The sequence below is a fragment of the Mustelus asterias genome, chromosome 17 (assembly GCF_964213995.1).
Source record: "Mustelus asterias chromosome 17, sMusAst1.hap1.1, whole genome shotgun sequence".
Taxonomy (NCBI): domain Eukaryota; kingdom Metazoa; phylum Chordata; class Chondrichthyes; order Carcharhiniformes; family Triakidae; genus Mustelus; species Mustelus asterias.
Genome location: NC_135817.1, coordinates 71157333 through 71177401, shown reverse-complemented (window position 1 = coordinate 71177401; position 20069 = coordinate 71157333). Strand labels below are relative to the sequence as shown.

Here is a 20069-nt window from a genome sequence, read left to right as displayed (position 1 = left end):
GGGGTAGGGTGTTAGCGTGGATTGGGATTGGCTATCCGACAGGAAGCAGAGAGTCGGAATAAATGGGTGCTTTTCCGGTTGGCGGATGGTAACTAGTGGCGTGCCGCAGGGATCAGTACTGGGGCCTCAACTATTTACCATTTATATAGACGATCTGGAGGAGGGGACTGAGTTGTAGGGTAACAAAGTTTGCAGATGTCACAAAGATAAGTGGAAAAGTGAATCGTGTGGAGGGCGTAGAAGGTCTGCAGAGAGATTTGGACAGGCTGAGTGAGTGGGCGAGGATCTGGCAGATGGAGTATAATGTTGACAAATGCGAGGTTATTCACTTTGGAGGAAATAATGGCAAATTGGATTATTATCTAAATGGAAAAAAATTACAACATGCTACTGTGCAAAGGGACCTGGGGGTCCTTGTGCACGAGACGCAAAAACCCAGTCTGCAGGTGCAACAGGTGATCAAGAAGGCAAATGGGATGTTGGCCTATATCGCAAGGGGGATAGAATATAAAAGCAGAGATGTCTTGCTGCATCTGTACAGGGCATTGGTGAGGCCGCAGCTGGAATACTGTGTGCAGTATTCGTCCCCTTATTTGCAGAAGGATATATTGGCCTTGGAGGGAGTGCAGAGAAGGTTCACCAGGTTGATAGCAGAGATGAGGGGTGTTGATTATGAGGAGAAACTGAGCAGATTGGGTTTGTACTCGTTGGAATTTAGAAGGCTGAGGGGGGATCTTATAGAAACCTATAAGATAATGAAGGGGCTGGATAGGGTAGAGGTGGAGAGATTCTTTCCACTTAGAAAGGAAGCTAGAACTAGAGGGCACAGCCTCAAAGTAAAGGGGGGTCAGTTTAGGGCAGAGTTGAGGAGGAACTTCTTCTCTCAGAGGGTGGTGAATCTCTGGAATTCTCTGCCCACTGAAGTAGTGGAGGCTACCTCGTTGAATATGTTTAAATCACGGATAGATGGATTCCTGATTGGTAAGGGAATTAGGGGTTATAGGGATCAGGCGAGTAAGTGGAACTGATCCACTTCAGATCAGCCATGATCTTATTGAATGGCGGAGCAGGCTCGAGGGGCTAGATGGCCTACTCCTGCTCCTATTTCTTATGTTCTTAAATAGGAATGCTCAAAAGCCCAGAATTTGACAAATGTTAAATTCTTGGAAGGCTTGTAGTAGGTTACAGAGACTAGAAGGGGCAAGGCCTTGGAAAGGTTTGAACACATGAATGAGAATTTTAAACTGAGGCACTGTTGGGTAGCAAGCCAATTTAAGTCAGTGAGCATGGTGGTGATGGGGAAGGAGTGCAAGGTGAGGATGTGGGCAGCAGAATTGTAAATGAACTGGAATATACAGAGGATGGGAAATAGTAGTAGGGAGATCACTGGAATGCTTTTGTATTGCCCAGACTGAATTACTCTTAATGTTTTCCTGGTTGGCCTGCCTTCCTCCGTAATCTTGAACTTATTTGAAACTCTACCCTCAATTTAGAATTCTCGTCTTCAAATTTAATTTGCTTCATGATCTCATGACCTTGCTCCCTTCTCCAACATCCTACTACCTCAACCCCTGAAACTCTGACCTCTTGTGCATCCTTTCCTTCTCCCATTATTACTGATTGTACCATCAACGCTTTAAGTGTTACACTCTGGAAACCCCTCCTCAAAGCTTCGGCTTCCTCTGTTTCATTATGACCTTCATCAAGGCAAAATCCACATCAGAGGTGAAGTTTCTGGTCGATGATTTCAGTACTTCAGTCTTTCTTTTCAGCCTTCATTTGTGTCCTAATAGCCAGTACCCCAGGACATTTTGTATTTACACTAGAGGATGGATTTTATGTATATATTGCTGTCATATGTTGATACAGTTTACCTCATAAGCTGGCATAAACGTACACACTGATTGGCTACTCTATGTTTAAACTCTCTTCAAACATTGAATATGATAAAACAAAGTATTTGGATTTCAAATGGCGGTTTGCTGATGGATAAGCCACAATAACTTCAAACAAACATTAATGGGAAAATGATGTACCTGTGCTTGGCCTCTGGAACAGAGAGCCATAACAAAGCAATGCAATAGCAAGAGATATTGTACTTCACTTATCTGCCGCACCTAAGAGCAAGAAACATAGAAATACAGAATTAAATTATAGTTTCTGTATGAAAATAATTTATGTAGCACATTACATGTGCAGGACACCCAACAAAGTTCTTTTCAAGTATATTTACAGTTGTAATGTAGGAAACTCAGCAGCCAATTTGCACATAGTAAGTTCCTACAAGTTAACAACGAGATAAAGACCAATCAAACTGCTTTAACTAATAAATATTGGTCAGGAAACACAGGCAGCTCTTCTTTGAATCATCGGGTCTTTGTGACCCCCTGTGAGGGTAGGCAGGATTGCAGTTCAACTATTCCTTGGTACCTGCCTAAAGTGTCAGCCTATGTGCTGAAGTTTCCGGATTGGGACATGAACCCACTATCTTCTGAATGTGATGCAGAATCATCATTGAGCCACAAGCGTCATATCTCTCCAACGCTAGTGGTTGGACAGAAAAGATGGTGCTTTAAAAAAAAGCTTCAGTTTTTTCTTGGCCTCAGCATCCTTGTGGTAACAATTCCACCATTGGTTGGTCTCCATCATCTTGTCCAAGTAGCAAATCTTTAAGCAGGTTGAAGCCATGTGATGAAAGCATTACTCTCTATTCTCCCGATATCTATATATATTCTTCGAGGGAGTTAGCACTTCTGGGCAGTTGCTGGGTAAACCCTTAAGTGGTGGAAGGGTTAATAATAACAAATTTAAAAATCACATAAGCTGTTTGCTGCTTTGAGAAAAAGCACAGGTGTTGATTAAAGCAGACCCAGAAACTCCTAGTTACAAGGGAGGCTTCAGGTACACAAGAATTCCATATGGTGTAGGTACATCCACAGTGCTGTTAGGAAGGAAGTGCCGGGATTTTAATACAGTGCCAATGAAGCAACAGTGGTATAGTACAAGTCAGGATCATGGTTTAAAGCCACGAGAAAGTTCAACTGTACGTCACTTGGCCGAGACCTTTTGAGAATGGAGCCAGGCCTTTTGACCTGTACTGGACTTGCCCCACCTGTTCCCACCTTGGGCCTGAAGACCCTACCTGCTGCTGGTCTTGAGACACAGGATTAGCCCCATCTCCCCATGAAAATCTGGTTCCATGTTTCCAATATTTTCTTTATGTAAAAGTTTCCTATGCTTGGCACTGATTTCCATAGGCCTTCCCCTGTGACAAGGTTCAAGAGGCATTACAATGATAAAATAGCCCATCTCGGTTATCAAGAATCAAACTCTTTCAGTTTCATTTCATTATAATTTCTCGGCAGTGCTGTACAATGTGTGAAAATGAGGTTTTTGGTTTCACATTAATACTCACCAAATCATTTACCAGTACAGATGCGAGGACGATTCGGAATTGCTTAATCTTTTCATCAGTACTCATTGAAGCAAAGAACCCAAGCTTCTGGTTTATGTCAATTGAATTATTTGTGGATAATCCTTCCACATTGTCACTCTCCGCCTTAGAAAATACATTAGAGTCAGTTAATATAGCTGTCCTCATTTTCTTTTAAGAATAGGATTAAAGTACTTTCAATATAAAAATATGTCTTTCACTTCCATACTGATCTTATAAATTGATTAATAGCACAAGAAGCTACAAAATAACGCACTCTATTGCAACAGCAACTTGGAATTAGATAGCACTTTTAACAGAAAAATATGCAAAGACACTTCATAAAATCTGCATGGGTTTCCTCTGGGTGCTCCGGTTTCCTCCCACAGTCTAAAAGATGTGCGGGTTAGGTGGATTGGCCATGGTAAATTGCCCCTAAGTGTCGGGGACTAGCTAGGGCAAATGCATTGGGTTATGGGGATAAGGCCTGGGTGGGATTGTGGTCGGTGCAGACGTGATGGGCCGAATGGTCTCTTTCTGCACTGTAGGGATTCTATGATTCTATAAAATCATAATCAGAAAAAAATTATGCTGAACAAGAGGAGATAATAGGGTGGGGAACTAAAAGCTTGGTTGAAGCAATGGATATTTATGAAGGACTTAGAAGAGAGAGAAGTAGGTGGCTTGGCAGAAAGGTTTAGAGAGGAAGTTCCAAATCGTAAAGTCTAGACTGTTGAATGCGCAGCCAACAAGACGAGGAAAGTGAGCATGTGCAAGAGGCCAGAGCTGGAGGGACAGAGCATATTGGGAGGGCTGTAAAACTGAAAAAGGTTACAAAGGTCGGGAGGGGGTGAAGAAATTTAAATACTTGGATGAGAATTTTGAACTGGAAATGTTAGCAGACTAAAACTAGATGGAGGTCAATAAGCATAGGGGTGACGATAAATCAAGCCTGTTCCAAGACTGGACGAGCTGAAGTTTAAGGAGGGTTAAAAAGGATGTCCGTCGAAGCACTGGTTTACTCAAGTGTGGAGGTGACAAAGGTCTGGTTGAGATTTTGCGAGCAGATAGGCTGAGGCTGGGACAGAGGTAGGTGATTGTTAAGTGGGGGGAAAAAAAAGTCTTGTGATCACGAGGAAAAGTACTCTGCAAATCTGTCAGGACTTCTGAAAAATGATAAAACATTTGAAACATTAGGTCAACTGACGGGGTGTGTATATTTTTCACTTTATTTCTCTTTTGAAGTATAAATCTTTGAAAATGAAAAATCTGATTTACCTCTAAACAATTTGATTGTTCTTCAGGTTCAGGACCCATCTTGAAACAGTTTTCGTCTTGACCAGTCGTGACATCAAAATTTACAGACACTATACAGCCAGCAAATAAAAAAAAAACAGCTCAGTCCAAATCTACTTCACTTCTACTGCTACAGTAGTTACCGACTTTATACGAGCTTGGGGATGTCCCAAAGAAACTAACTTCCCCCAAATGACTTACCGAAAGATCAATTGGCTGGGAGGATATTGAGATTTTCCTATCCTATATTGTTGGCTAAAAGGGGCTGAACTTTGCCTCGAGCATGACTACCCGATCGTGAGGATGAATTGCAAATCAGGAACAGGGATGACAGAGCAAACTTCCTGGAGGCAACCAGCTACGAAGTACATAGAAAAACTACAGCACAAAACAGGCCCTTCGGCCCCACAAGTTGTGCCGAACATATCCCTACCTTTTAGGCCTACCTATAACCCTCCATCCTATTAAGTCCCATGTACTCATCCAGGAGTCTCTTAAAAGACCCTATTGAGTTTGCCTCCACCACCACTGACGACAGCCGATTCCACTCGCCCACCACCCTCTGTGAAAAACTTCCCCCCAACATTTCCCCTCTACCTACCCCCCAGCAGCTTAAACCCGTGTCCTCTCGTAGCAGCCATTTCCACCCTGGGAAAAAGTCTCTGAGAGTCCACCCGATCTATGCCTCTCAACATCTTATATACCTCTATTAGGTCTCCTCTCATCCGACGTCTCTCCAAGGAGAAAAGACCGAGCTCCCTCAGCCTATCCTCATAAGGCATGCCACTCAATCCAGGCAACACCCTTGTAAATCTCCTCTGCACCCTTTCAATCTTTTCCACATCCTTCCTGTAATGAGGCGACCAGAACTGAGCACAGTACTCCAAGTGGGGTCTGACGAGGGTCTTATATAGCTGCATCATTATCCCCGGACTCCTAAACTCAATCCCTCGATTGATAAAGGCCAGCACACCATATGCCTTCTTAACCACCTCCACCATCTGCGGGGCCGATTTTAGAGTCCTATGGACCCGGACCCCAAGGTCCTTCTGATCCTCTACAGTACTAAGAGTCTTTCCCTTTATATTGTACTCCTTCATCCCATTTGACCTGCCAAAATGGACCACTACACATTTATCTGGGTTGAAGTCCATCTGCCACTTCTCCGCCCAGTCTTGCATCCTATCTATGTCCCTCTGTAACTTCTGACATCCCTCCGGACTATCCACAACCTCACCAACCTTCGTGTCGTCGGCAAACTTACCAACCCATCCCTCCACTTCCTCATCCAGGTCATTTATGAAAATGACAAACAGCAAGGGTCCCAGGACAGATCCCTGGGGCACATCACTGGTGACCGACCTCCATTTAGAAAAAGACCCATCTGTACTCACTCTCTGCCTCCTTTGGGCAAGCCAGTTCTGGATCCACCGGGCAGCAGCCCCTTGGATCCCATGCCCTCTCACTTTTTCGAGAAGCCTTGCATGGGGGACCTTATCGAACGCCTTGCTAAAATCCATATAAACCACATCTACCGCTTTCCCTTCGTCAATGTATTTAGTCACATTTTCGAAGAACTCCACCAGGCTCGTAAGGCACGATCTGCCTTTGACAAAGCCATGCTGAGTATTCTTGAGCATACTAAACCTCTCTAAATGCTCATAAATCTTGACCCTCAGGATCTTTTCCATCAGCTTACCAACCACTGAGGTTAGACTCACTGGTCGGTAATTTCCTGGGCTGTCCCTATTCCCCTTCTTGAAAATAGGAACCACATCCACAATCCTCCGGCACCTCTCCCGTCTCCATCGACGATGCAAAGATCATCGCCAGAAGCTCTGCAATCTCTTCCCTCGCCTCCCACAGTAACCTGGGGCACATCCCATCCGGACCCGGCGACTTATCTATGTTGATGCCATTCAAAGATTCCAGCACAACCTCTTTGTTAAAGTCCACATATTCAATCTTTTCAGTCCACCGCAAGCCCGCAGTACATCCACCCAGGTCCTTCTCCTCTGTGAAAACCGAGGCAAAATACTCATTAAGCACCTCTGCCATTTCTACTGGTTCCGTTTCTCTGGTACCTCTGGGAGCCTTCTGGGAGGGCCAGATGGCATCTATCCTAGACTCCTCAGGGAGGCAAGAGGTGAAATTGCTGGGCCTCTAACAGAAATCTTTGTCTCTTCACTGGATACAGGTGAGGTCCCGGAGGATTGGAGGATAGCAAATGTGGTCCTGTTATTTAAGAAGGGTAGCAAGGATAACCCGGGTAATTATAGGCCGGTGAGCTTGACGTCCGTGGTAGGGAAATTGTTGGAGAAGATTCTTAGAGATAGGATATATGCGCATTCAGAACTGAATAATCTCATTAGCGATAGACAGCATGGTTTTGTACGAGGGAGGTCATGCCTCACAAATTTGGTTGAGTTTTTTGAGGAGGTGACAAAAACGATTGACGAAGGAAGGGCTGTGGATGTCATCTATACGGATTTTAGTAAAGCGTTTGACAAGGTTCCTCATGGCAGGCTGGTGCAAAAGGTTAAATATCACGGAATAAAAGGTGAGCTAGCTAGATGGGTGGAGAACTGGCTTAGCCATAGAGACAGAGGGTAACAGTGGAGGGGTCTTTTTCCGGTTGGAGGTCTGTGACTAGTGGTGTTCATGATGTGGAGATGCCGGCGTTGGACTGGGGTAAACACAGTAAGAAGTTTAACAACACCAGGTTAAAGTCCAACAGGTTTATTTGGTAGCAAAAGCCACACAAGCTTTCGAGGCTCTAAGCCCCTTCTTCAGGTGAGTGGGAATTCTGTTCACAAACAGAATTTATAAAGACACAGACTCAATTTACATGAATAATGGTTGGAATGCGAATACTTACAACTAATCCAGTCTTTAAGAAACAAAACAATGGGAGTGGAGAGAGCATCAAGACAGGCTAAAAAGATGTGTATTGTCAATACACATCTTTTTAGCCTGTCTTGATGCTCTCTCCACTCCCATTGTTTTGTTTCTTAAAGACTGGATTAGTTGTAAGTATTCGCATTCCAACCATTATTCATGTAAATTGAGTCTGTGTCTTTATAAATTCTGTTTGTGAACAGAATTCCCACTCACCTGAAGAAGGGGCTTAGAGCCTCGAAAGCTTGTGTGGCTTTTGCTACCAAATAAACCTGTTGGACTTTAACCTGGTGTTGTTAAACTTCTTACTAGTGGTGTTCCGCAGGGCTCTGTACTGGGACCTCTGCTGTTTGTGATATATATATATAAATGATTTGGAGGAAGATGTAGCTGGTGTGATCAGTAAGTTTGCGGACGACACAAAGATTGCTGGAGTTGCAGATAGTGATGAACATTGTCAGAGAATACAGCAGGATATAGATAGGCTGGAACATTGGGTGGAGAAATGGCAGATGGAATTTAATCCAGATAAATGCGAAGTGATACATTTCGGTACATCTAATGTAAGGGGGAGCTATACAATAAATGGCAGAACCATCAGGAGTATAGACACACAGAGGGACCTGGGTGTACAAGACCACAGATCCTTAAAGGTGGCAGCACAGGTGAAGAGGGTGGTCAAGAAGGCATATAGCATGCTTGCCTTTATTGGACGGGGCATAGAATATAAAAGTTGACATATGATGTTGCAGCTGTATAGAACGTTGGTGAGGCCACATTTGGCCACACTACCATAAAGACGTGGAGGCTTTGGAGAGAGTACAGAAAAGGTTTACCAGGATGTTGTCTGGTATGGAGGGTCTTTGCTACGAGGAGAGATTGGGTAAACTGGGGTTGTTCTCCCTGGAAAGACGGAGGATGAGGGGAGACCTAATAGAAGTGTATAAAATTATGAAGGGCATAGATAGGGTGAAAAGTGGGGAGCTTTTTCCCAGGTCGGAGGTGACGAACACAAGGGGTCACGGGTTCAAGGTGAGGGGGGCAAGGTTCAACACAGATGTCAGGGGGACGTATTTTACACAGAGGGTGGTGGGGGCCTGAAATGCACTGCCAAGCAAGGTGATTGAGGCGGACACGCTGGGATTGTTTAAGACTTATCTAGATAGCCTCATGAACAGACTGGGAATAGAGGATACAAACGAATGGTCTAGTTGGGCACATGAGTGGCGCAGGCTTGGAGGGCCGAAGGGCTTGTTCCTGTGCTGTATTGTTCTTTGTTTGTTCTTATACAATTAGGGATAACATCAAGGTTTCAGTTTTTGGCGGTCCAATCAGAATGGCCCATGAATCGGACTCCCATCAGCCTTGACAATGTGGGCAACACCTGGCCACCTGGATCGGCACTGATGCATCATCAGAAAGTCATCTCAATAGGTTTCCCAGCCCCTCCCTACTTCCAAACCCACCTCCAATTCAGCCCAAAAGGATTCATCCTTTAAAAGAAAAGTCCTCACTGCTTTCTTCAATTCTATGCCCCACATAAAACTTTCCTTTGACACATATCCTGTCAGGTCGTTTTTAAATTACAGGCAATTTTTGGGGGATTTTTATAATTCAAATTTAAACACTGATTAATTTGTTCAGGTACCCTAGGGGAATAACTAATGTCTGTAACTTTCAAGCTACGAGGCATAAAAAAGGAGTGTGGCTTCCCTACCTCTATGCTGCAAACTTTGACAGAAAGCCCTCAGCAGTGCGCAATCCAACCCTGCCCAAGTTGGAAGTTCGGACAGAAAAGGATCGGATGGATTCTTGAGGTAGGAAACTAAGAGCGGATGACAACCAGATTCCGCAGAATTTCAGGCCGAGGAGGGACTTGGTGTCTTAAGTACCATCAACCCTCCCATAGCTCAGTCAATTAGCTATTTCTCCTGTGCGAGTCTAGATCATGTACTGGCATACAATGTGGATTGCAGTTCAGGCCCCATTTTAAATCCAACTCTGTGTCTACATAACCATCAGATTCGGTTGCGTTAACTATTGCTTTGGCTATGAACAGACCAGAACAACATGGAAAATAAGCTGAACGAGCAATCTTTCTGATCTCCACAGAGCACGTACCAACTCTGCGCCCTCATCGGACCTAATCTCAGTCGATTTCAATTAAGAAACTTGGTAGGTTTACAATACAAATCTAAATTTTAGAAAATGAGATCAGATTAACTCTGTGGAATGGGAGGAAGTGTTAAAGAACATTCTAAAGTTGCTGTCACATAATCTGTAGATTGGGTTGAATGAGATTTCTGGGGGAAAATAAGCTAAACAGGTACACAAGAATGCAAATACACATGTCCAGAGGCCAGCCAAATTCATCATCAGTTCTCGTGCTTTCCGCATTACCCAACACCCACATGACACTGGTAAGCAGCAAAACAGTACATTTATACAAATCGAAAATCACCACAAAAAAATATCAGTTTAAAATTCCACCCGCAGAACCCCCTCCCAATATCATCATAGCTCTAACACTCCTCTCCCAACAGCAGCATCAGTTACTGTCACACACACACACCCTTCTTACTGCTTGCAGCCTCCCAGGAACAATTTGGGGGATTTTGTCCTGCAACTCGAAGGTCATTTCAGTGTGCCGCCTTATACAGGGCAACTTGGACTGGGTGAACAGGGGAAGCAATACCACGGACAAAATTTAATTGTGGTAACGGGGTTCGCACTCACCAGTTGGAAAACCAATGTGAATCATGTGCTACCTTTCCACAGGAGGCCCAACATAAGCAAGATAAGCGTGTTTCTCAGGGGGCGAGATGTGGCACGCCATTCGCTGGTGGCGGCATCCTCTGGTCCCACCACTGTCAGTGGTGGGAATTCCCACTGAATACACCCCACACTGCTGGGAAATCCAGAGCAGGGTGTGTGCCGTCAGCGGGACGAGAGAATCCGGCTGGCATGAATGGCCAGCGAATTCCAGCCAAGATACAGGCAGCACAGGTGGCACAGTGGTTAGCAATGCTGCCTCACAGCGCCAGGGACCCAGGTTCAATTCTGGCCTCGGGTGTTTGTCTTTGTGGAGTTTATGCATTCTCCCCACGTCTGCGTGGGTTTCCTCCGGGTGCTCCGGTTTCCTCCCACACTCCAAAGATATGCAGTTTAGGTGGATTGGCCATGTTAAATTACCTCCGTGTCCCAAAGATGTATATGCTGGGTGGATTAGCCATGGTAAATGCACGGGATTATGGGGATAGGATGAAGGGAAGGGCCTGGGTGGAATGCTCTTTCGGAGAGTCGGTGCAGATTCGCTGGGCCAAATGGCTTCTTTATGCACTATTGGGATTCTATGATATTAGACAACCTTAAACTTCATTGCTTTTTTGAAAAGGAAAATGTATTTGTTTCTAATTTCCACTTTCCTATTCTTTCTGTTTCTCCACCACAGTGGAAAAGGCAACGTCATCTTCAATGTCACTGTTTCCAGTGTGTCCCATTTTCATCCTTAGCCAAGCACTCCTCTCCAGCATGTTTTCCACAATTTTCAGCTGTTTCCTTCCCATTTCCAGCACTTCTTCTCTCACCCCTTACCCTCTTTCACAGAACCACAATAGGATTTCACTATATCTTAAAGGCTTGCACAGCCCACTGCTGCTATGTCCCCGTGTCCTCACCTGTCACCTCATCCGCTTCCACATTCAACAGATTATTAGTTATTTCCGCCATCGGGTATGACACCACCACCTAATACATCCTCACCTTTCCTTTCAACATTAACCCTCCACCAACACACTTGATCCACTCTTCAATCATTCCTAATCACGAGTGCAAGATATACTTCCTCTCTTTCTATCATTCAAGGCCCTAAACACCTTTTAATTTGAGACAGGCATTTATGTTTCTTTCAATTTAATACACTGCATTTGCCATTCACAATACAGCTTCTTCTATACTAGAGACCAACTGTAGACTGGGTGATCACTTTACAGGACACCTCTGTTCAGTCTGCCAATGTGCCCTTATTTTCCTGTCACCTGCCATTGCAATTCCCCAATTCACACCCGTTCTGACCTCACGGTCCTCAGTCGTCTACATAGTTCCAATGAAACACAATATAAATTCAAGGAGCATCATCCCATCTTTCAATTAGGCACTGTCATGGACAATTTTAAGGAGTTACCTTTAATCGCCCCGATCAAATATATTCCTATGTTTTTTTTTAAACCCTTGAAGTGATTGCTTTAATTAAATAGCCCAGCAGCAAGCTTTTGTATCTTAAAAATGAAGGTTAGCTTATTTCTCACAAACTTGCCCTGGAGTTTAATGAAAAAGTAACGTTTCATTCACACTAAATATTCAAGGTAAAACAGCAACTACAAAAATGTAATTTTCTCCATCTCAATTATGTGCAGGTCTCAGATTTCTCAGAGTTTCTTAGAGCTGATCTGCCAAGAGATTGCTTAGTAAGAGTTTTAACAACACCAGGTTAAAGTCCAACAGGTTTATTTGGTAGCAAATGCCATTAGCTTTCGGAGCGCTGCTCCTTGGGAGCGCTTCTTGGGAGCAGTGCTCCGAAAGCTAATGGCATTTGCTACCAAATAAACCTGTTGGACTTTAACCTGGTGTTGTTAAAACTCTTACTGTGTTTACCCCGGTCCAACGCCGGCATCTCCACATCAAGAGATTGCTTACACAGATAGGCTTGAAGATGAATCATGTTAGAGAAGAGAGGCTGAGTTTCCCTTGCAAGACATTATAGGCAGTTATTTTTTACAGGCTGTAGCAGTCAATGACTTTTCCTGTCAGATCCTCTCTCCCCCACTCTCTCTGATGGAATTCTGGCTGTGTCTCTGAAGAAATCTCTGAAAAACAGTTTGAATTTTCCACTATATCTTTTGTAGGGAGCCAAGTTAGTCACTGTATCATGTGACCTCACAGTGTTGTGTTGATAAGGGATTGTGCTAATTTAATTAACAGTCTGAAGTCCGTCGTGTCCCCCCCCGCCGTGATTATTTGGTATTTGGCACGGCAATGGACGGTGGCACAGTAGTTAACACTGCTGCCTCACAGCGCCAGGGACGTGGGTTCAATTCCTGGCTTGGGTCACTGTCTGTGTGGAGTCTGCACGTTCTCCTTGTGTCTGTGTGGGTTTCCTCCGGGTGCTCCGGTTTCCTCCCACAGTCCGAAAGACGTGCTGGTTAGGTGCATTGGCCATGCTAAATTCTCCCTCAGTGCACCCGAACAGGAATGTGGCGACGAGGGGATTTTCACAGTAACTTCATTGCAGTGTTAATGCAAGCCTACTTGTGACTAATAAATAAACTTTACTTTACTTCAATGGAAGGCATCATAGTCATAGAGTTTTGCAGCAGGGAAAGAGGCCTTTCGGTCCATCATGTCTGTGCCAGCCATCAAGCACCTATCTATTCTAATCCTATTTTCCAGCACTTGGTCTGCAGCCTTGCATAATGTGGCATTTCAAGTGCTCACTTAAATGCTTCTTAAATGTTGCAAGGGTTCCTGCCTCTACCACCCCTTTCAGGCAGTGAGTTCCAGATTCCCACTACCCTCTGGATGAAAAAGAGTTTCCTTAAATCTCCTGCCTCTCACCTTAAAATTAAGCCCCTGGTTATTGACCCCTCTTCTTGCTATTTACCCTATGTGCCTCTTAATTTTGTATACTTCAATTAGAGCCCCGTTCAGCCTTCTTTGTTCTAAGGGTAACAATCCCAGCCTAAGCAGCCTCTCTTCATAGCTGAAACGCTCTAGCTCAGGCAACTTCCTGGTGAAACTTCTCTGCACCCTTTCTAGTGCAAGCACATCCTTCCTATAGCATGGCAAACAAAACTACATCCGGTACATTAGCTAAGGCATTTTATACAGTTCCATCATAACCTCCCTGCTCTTATATTCTATGCATTAACTAATAAAGGCAGAATTCCTTACTAATAATCTCACATGACCTCTTGACCACCTTATCTACCTGTCCTGCTGTCTTCCAGGATCTTGGACATGCACCTCAAGGTCCCTCTGGTCCTCTGTACTTCCTAGCATCCTACCTTTATTGTGAATACCCTTGCATTGTTTGCCCTCCCAGAATGCATTACCACACACTTTTTAGGGTTAAGTTCCACTTGCCACTGGTCTGCCCATCTGACTAGCCCATTTATATTGCCCTGTAATCTGGGGCTTTCCTTCTCGCTATTTACCACATCACCAATTTTCGTGTAATCTGCAAACTTTCTGATCATTTGTCCCACGCATTCTGTTCATCACCTGGCCAAAACCAACGAGTCAATATCAGAAAAAAAGATTTCTGTCCTCGAGAGATAATATGGTTTAATCCACAAACAGTAGCCAAAGTATTTAGATTTGACAAAGAAAATTTGCATTTTAACAATGCAGTGCCTGGCCGAAACCACAGAGTCAATATCAGAAAATAAATATTTGTCCTCAAGAGATCACATGGCTTAATCCACAAATCAGTACGGTAGCTCGTAGAAACATAGAAATTAGAAGCAGGAGTAGGCCAATTGGCCCATCAAACCTTCTCTGCCATTCATTTTGATCACGGCTGATCATCGAAGTCAATACCCTGATTCCCCCCCTTTCCTGCAGATCTCTTGATCCCTTTAGCCCCAAGAGCTAGATCTAATTTCTTCTTGAAATCAGACAACGTTTTGGCTTCAACTACATTCTGTGGTAGTGAATTCCACACACACACCATCCACTGGATGAAGAAATTTCTCCTCACCTCAGTTCTAAAAGATTTACCCCTTAGCCTCAACCTATGACCCATAGCTCTGAGGAGACATCTTAAGTTGCAGATTTATTTTACATTTTTTAATGGCCCTGTAGGTCCATGATACCAATTCCGTAATGCAGACACTGTGTCATGACAGCTGTACACTGTACAAGCATGAGGATATTATGGACTGTCAGATCATCCTTTGTGAAAATGGCCACAAAATCTGTTGAAATGGCTACAACTTAATTTGACTATGAACAGTATTCAATCCTGTGGCCAATATTTAAACATGGACATGAATAAGAGTACTTTCCAGCCACTTGTGAAGTTTAAGTGTTCCACTGTGCAAGGATGAGCCGATATTTGAGGAATATGAAATCTCTAGACCGTTAGCTCAAGAGTGCCATATATTAACAAAGGAGAATATTTGAGTTCAAGTTGGGACAGAGAGAGGAGTCAATTATCATTGTCAACTGCTATTGTATCGTGGTAGACTGGACTCCAGAAATAGTCACGTGGCTGAAATCAATGGTCAGAGGCTGCAGTATAATACAGCCCAAGTAAATCTGCCTGGGAGAAATATCTGAAACAGCTGAGCCTCCTTCACTGAAAGTCTTTCTATGCAGTTAAAGTACAGTACTTGTTCCAGTTTACAGAGTCCAAAGATGTACAGGTAAGGTGGATTGGCCAATTCTATTCTATGGTTCAAAGTCCATCTGAGAACCAACCTCCTGGTTATTCATCTACAATAGGTTTAACAGCTTCATAAGAATCCTTTATTTCTAAAAGAACATCAGTTAAGTTGTCATCAGGTCTGCAGTGACAGAAAGATCGAGTTACCGATTCCATTTTTATAATTATGGTTTTAACTCGGTGATTGAGATATTTGTGTTCAAACTTCCAAAGCAAGTGTGAGATAATAAATAACCTTTGCTTATTTTTAAAAATCACCAAAAAGCCTACTACTAGAATTCATTTTAAAATAGGAAAAAAAACACTCGAGGATAATGTAATACACACCTTACATACAAATATCCTGATTAGACTGCAAAAGGAACACAAAAATCCTGTCCATAACACATTGCATCCACTTCTCCATTTTTATCCAGACAGGAAACTTGCCCCATTAACAAGCCCTTTAACCTTGAACCATCATCCTATGTATGTTCCTCTGCCTTCCACCATATCATACACCTTCACTCTTGTTTGGTTCTCCCCTTCCATGGTTCAGTACTTGTATAAAACCAGTTACATCTCCAAACCTTTCCAGTTCTAACTGAGGTCAAAAAGGTTTCTCTTTCCAAAGGTGCTGCAGGACCTGAGTATTTCTAGCTTTTTCTGGTTTATTTTACATGACCGAAACTGCTACTGCTTAATCTTCACTCTCTGTGCCTTCAAATAGATCTGGTAAATTCAAAAGAATTGCAATGTATTGCATACGTAAACAGGCCATTCTACCCATCATGTCCATACTGGAGCTATGCTCTACATCAGCTTCTTCACACTCCTTTCATATAATCCCATCAACATGGTCTTAATTGGTCCAGTAGCCTCAGCAGGTCAGGCAACAACTAATGAAAGAGATGCAGAGTTAATGGCCACAATTTTGCCACAGGAATCGGAGTGGGCGAGGGGCGGACAAAGGGAAGGTCGGTTGACCTCGGGCGGGATTTTATGGTTTCGGGACGAGCGAGGCTGGAAAATCTCACCTAATGTTTCAGGTTGGTGACCTTTCATCAGAACTCCTTTCTGATGCAGAATCATCAAAGTGAAAAGTTAACTCTGTTTCTCTCTTTAGGGATGAAACCGACCACAGTATCCCCTCTTTTGATTTCAGATTTTTAGCATATGTAGTATTTTAGAATCACAGAGTTGTACAGTGCAGGAGAGGCCCTTTGGCCCATTGAGTCTGCACAGACACACAAGAAACACCTGACTTCCCACTTAATTACATTTACCAGCACTTGGCCCATAGTCTTGAATGTTGTGATGTGCCAAGTGCTCATCCAAGTACTTTTTCAAGGATGTAAGGCAACTCGCATCTACCAACCTTCCAGGCAGCGCATTCCCGACTGTCACCATCCTCTGGGTAAAAAGGTTTTTCCTTACATTACCCCTAAACCTCCTGCCCCTCACCTTGAACCTACGTCCCCTCGTGACTGTTACTGTGAAAATTCCCTAGTCGCCATACTTCGGCGCCTGTTTGGGTACATGGAGGGAGAACATAGCATGGCCAATGCACCTAACCAGCACGTCTTTCAGACGAGAGGAAACTGGAGCACCCGGAGGAAACCCACACAGACACGGGGAGAATGTGCAGACTCCGCACAGACAGTGACCCAAGCCAGGAATCGAACCCGAGTCCCTGGTGCTGTGAGGCAGCAGTGCTAACCACTGCCTGACCTCCCACCTACTCCCATTTACCAGCACTTGGCCCATAGCCCTGAATGTTATGACATGCCAGGTGCTCATCCAGGTACTTTTTCAAGGATGTTAGGCAACCCACATCTACCACCTTCCCAGGCAGCGCATTCCAGACCGTCACCATCCTCTGGGTAAAAGGTTTTTCCTCACATCCCCCCTAAACCTCCTGCCCCTCACCTTGAACCGATGTCCCCTTGGGACTGACCCTTTGACTAAGGGGAACAACTGCTGCTTATCCACTCTGTCCATGCCCTTCATAATCTTGTACAAGTTTGATTACTTTGATCCAATGGTTTCTGCTAGTTTTAAATTGTAAAAGGACAAAGTCTAATCAAATGAATGCTAAAATAGATTGTGAAATTTGTTTCTACCGAACAGACTCAATATTACTATCCCTTGCATCAATAAATCAATTTCCTAGCAATTGTGACTCATTTTCCAGGACATCCAGTAATTTATAATCAACTCCACCACATACTTTCTCACTACAATACTGAAGTTGTGCTCTAGCTGACTCACAGAAACTCACCATCATTCAAAGCTCACTTGAGTGTTGCTTGTCAGTGGGCGGGACTCCCATCCATCCTTGGAAGGAAGCCCAGTCTTGAAGAGCTGTCAGCCAATCAGATTGCCCCAGCAGCTCTCCAACCCCTCCAGGCACAGTGCTGCAATGGTCAGAGGGGGTCAACTGGCCCCGTAATTGTTGGCGGGCTTGCTGCTGCGCTGCACCTGCCAACTGAAATATTGCGCAATTGCAGGAAGACGCCGTGATGCGTGCCTAATTTCATCACACGCTATTTTATGAGCTTCTGGCGCATGCCTGCCCAGGACATGTAAAATTCTGCCCCTAGATTACAACTCACTTTGGTGTGCAACTCGATTCCGAGGTGAAAGAAACTGGGACCTTTAAGAAATAATACTTTTTTAGAATTATATTGAACACCAATGGAATTAACAGGCACACCATTAATTCTCTCTTTGAAAAATTAACAAGTAATTCAAAGGAGTCAGGAGCAAGACAAGGTAGAGATAAAGGTCACAAAATGCTGCTTCCCACATTGAGATCGGTGAGCTCACCATATTGAGATTACAAACATTGCTAAACTAATTGCAGGAATCCTTTGGGCGCTCTGTGTACCCTATGTTTAGCAAATGGCATCAAACAGGAGGTAAATAAAAAAATGATTCCAAGCCGGGTTAGGGGACAAGATGTGACTGTCTGACAGTACCTGTCCTGTATTCATTGGTCAGAAGGGTTTGAATCGGTGATTGACATAAGTGTAATTAAAAGTATATTAACGAAAGCTGGGAGATTTTGAGGGGGTGGGGGGGGGAGGGGGCAGTCCTCCTCACACAGCCATCTTCATCAGGTGGAAGATGCACAGAGAAGTGAGGAAGACACAGGTATTTTTCCGATCCATCGACTAGACAGCAGAAAGCTGTTATCACTTGCTACTGAGGCCAACACAATGTGTCACCTATCTGTCCATCCTATGGGATTAGTGAACCATTCCCAACTGTAACGTGCTGTATACTTTTCCTGTCTAGGTAGCTGATGAACTTAATAAACCTCCTTAAAATTACTTGCAAATACTCGACTGCCTTTCTTAAATAACTCTGGCTGCTAAACCCAAAATCTCTCAGATTGGCGTCAGGAGTGGGATCCATAGTAGTTGGGGTGTCATTGAACAGTCTTAGTTTGTTGTTAAATGCATTTGGCATAGTTATCAGGGGAACCCTGCACAAGTTTACAACGTTAGCTCGCCATTCAGTTACTTTCGGGGTTTTTTTTTCATAGTCATTGACTGCTCCCGAGACTCGTGCAGTTCACTCTTTAGATCCTCAATCTGTTTCTTAGAATTTTCCTTTTCTGCTTTTAAAGTCTGGATTTGCTGTTCATCTCATATTTCATATGCTTTAGATTGGATTGAAGTTCAAGAATTTCATTAGTTTTGGCTGCTAGTCCTGCAAAATCTCAGTAGGAAGGTGAATTAGACTCTGGCTGCCATTTTAAAACTCCCCCTCCCACCCGCCAACAATTCGAACGGAGTGATTATCTGGCATGACATCAACTTTGGACTGAACTGCAGCTTTCTACCAGGACCACTGGCTAAACACTCCGCTTTGTCTGATTAGCTCTCTGAATATTTTTTTTAAAATTCAGCCTTTTAATGAATTTTGCTCACTATTTTTGTGATCTGGATAGGTCCTTTGACTCTGTGTTGGATCAGGTTTGACTTTTCAGCTGCACAGTGGATTCTTCTTCTACCCTTTACCAGCCTCATTTTTCTTTACAAAATTTTGCTCAGCCTCTTGTGATTTGATTAGGTCCGGCAGTGGAGCTTCTTTTTTAGGTGATCTCTGGCTGGGTCTTCACTTGAGGAGCACTTTAGTCAGGCCACAGCTTCAGTTTCTTGAGTTTTTCATGCCTGGAGATTCTGGAGTCTGACTCCAGCTTCTTCAGTTTTGAATTTAGCATAAGCGGCTACCATGCTGCAAGGGTTTATTTTGTGTCCCACAAAGAAGTCTGGAGGCTTGTGTGGTTGAACAGTAAGTGTTTATTTGTAACACGTAACTATATACATCTCCGGAGTATAAACGAGATACCATCACCGTGTGGGCTTCTGCTAACTCTACTGTACTCTGTTCACTATCATGTGACTCTACATTGTTCTATAGGCTGTACTGTAGGTAAAATTAAACAACCAGTCACAAATTAGTCAAAAGCAAGCACTCGTGGCTGTTGTCTCCAAAACCAGGGCAGGTGACCCCGTCCTTCGCTTTTCCTATTTGACGGGGGAATGCCAGTGTGTATGAATGCCATTGTGTGTGGTCACACACGTTAGGGGCACAGGACAGGTTAAGACAACTGGATGGTCCAATTACATTAATACACATTATTTACCTTGGCCAATAATATTCTACTCCCTGACATAATTAGGAATGCATTGGCTACTTGGACCCCAAAAGTCCTTCCTTCGTTGCTTAGCAACCTGCTTATGCACATCTGACCGGTTCAAGGTTCACTCCTGCCACCTGCATACTGTGGGAGCTAAGGAAGTCACCCTGTTTAACTGGCTACCTTATCAGGCCAAATAAGGAATGGAATGTGGTGTACCGCAAGGATCTGTTTTGGGGCCACTGCTGTTTGTCATTTTTATTAATGACCTGGATGAGGGCGTGGAAGAATGGATTAGTAAATTTGCGGATGACACTAAAGTCGGAGGAGTTGTAGACAGTGCGGAGGGAAGTGGCAGGTTACAGAGG

At 43.9% G+C, this 20069-nt stretch overlaps 1 protein-coding gene across 1 annotated transcript in view; it reads right to left on the bottom strand.

Annotated features, from left to right (window-relative positions):
- The window catches only part of LOC144506603 (E3 ubiquitin-protein ligase DZIP3-like), a 143337-nt gene that overhangs the window by 106463 nt on the left and 16805 nt on the right, over positions 1-20069 (bottom strand). Inside the window, exons 2-4 of the mRNA XM_078232952.1 lie at positions 4712-4800; positions 3416-3559; positions 2037-2117 (exon numbers count right to left, since the gene is read on the bottom strand). Of these exons, the coding sequence (XP_078089078.1) occupies positions 2037-2117; positions 3416-3559; positions 4712-4800 (314 nt within the window). The remainder of the gene's footprint in view (positions 1-2036; positions 2118-3415; positions 3560-4711; positions 4801-20069) is intronic.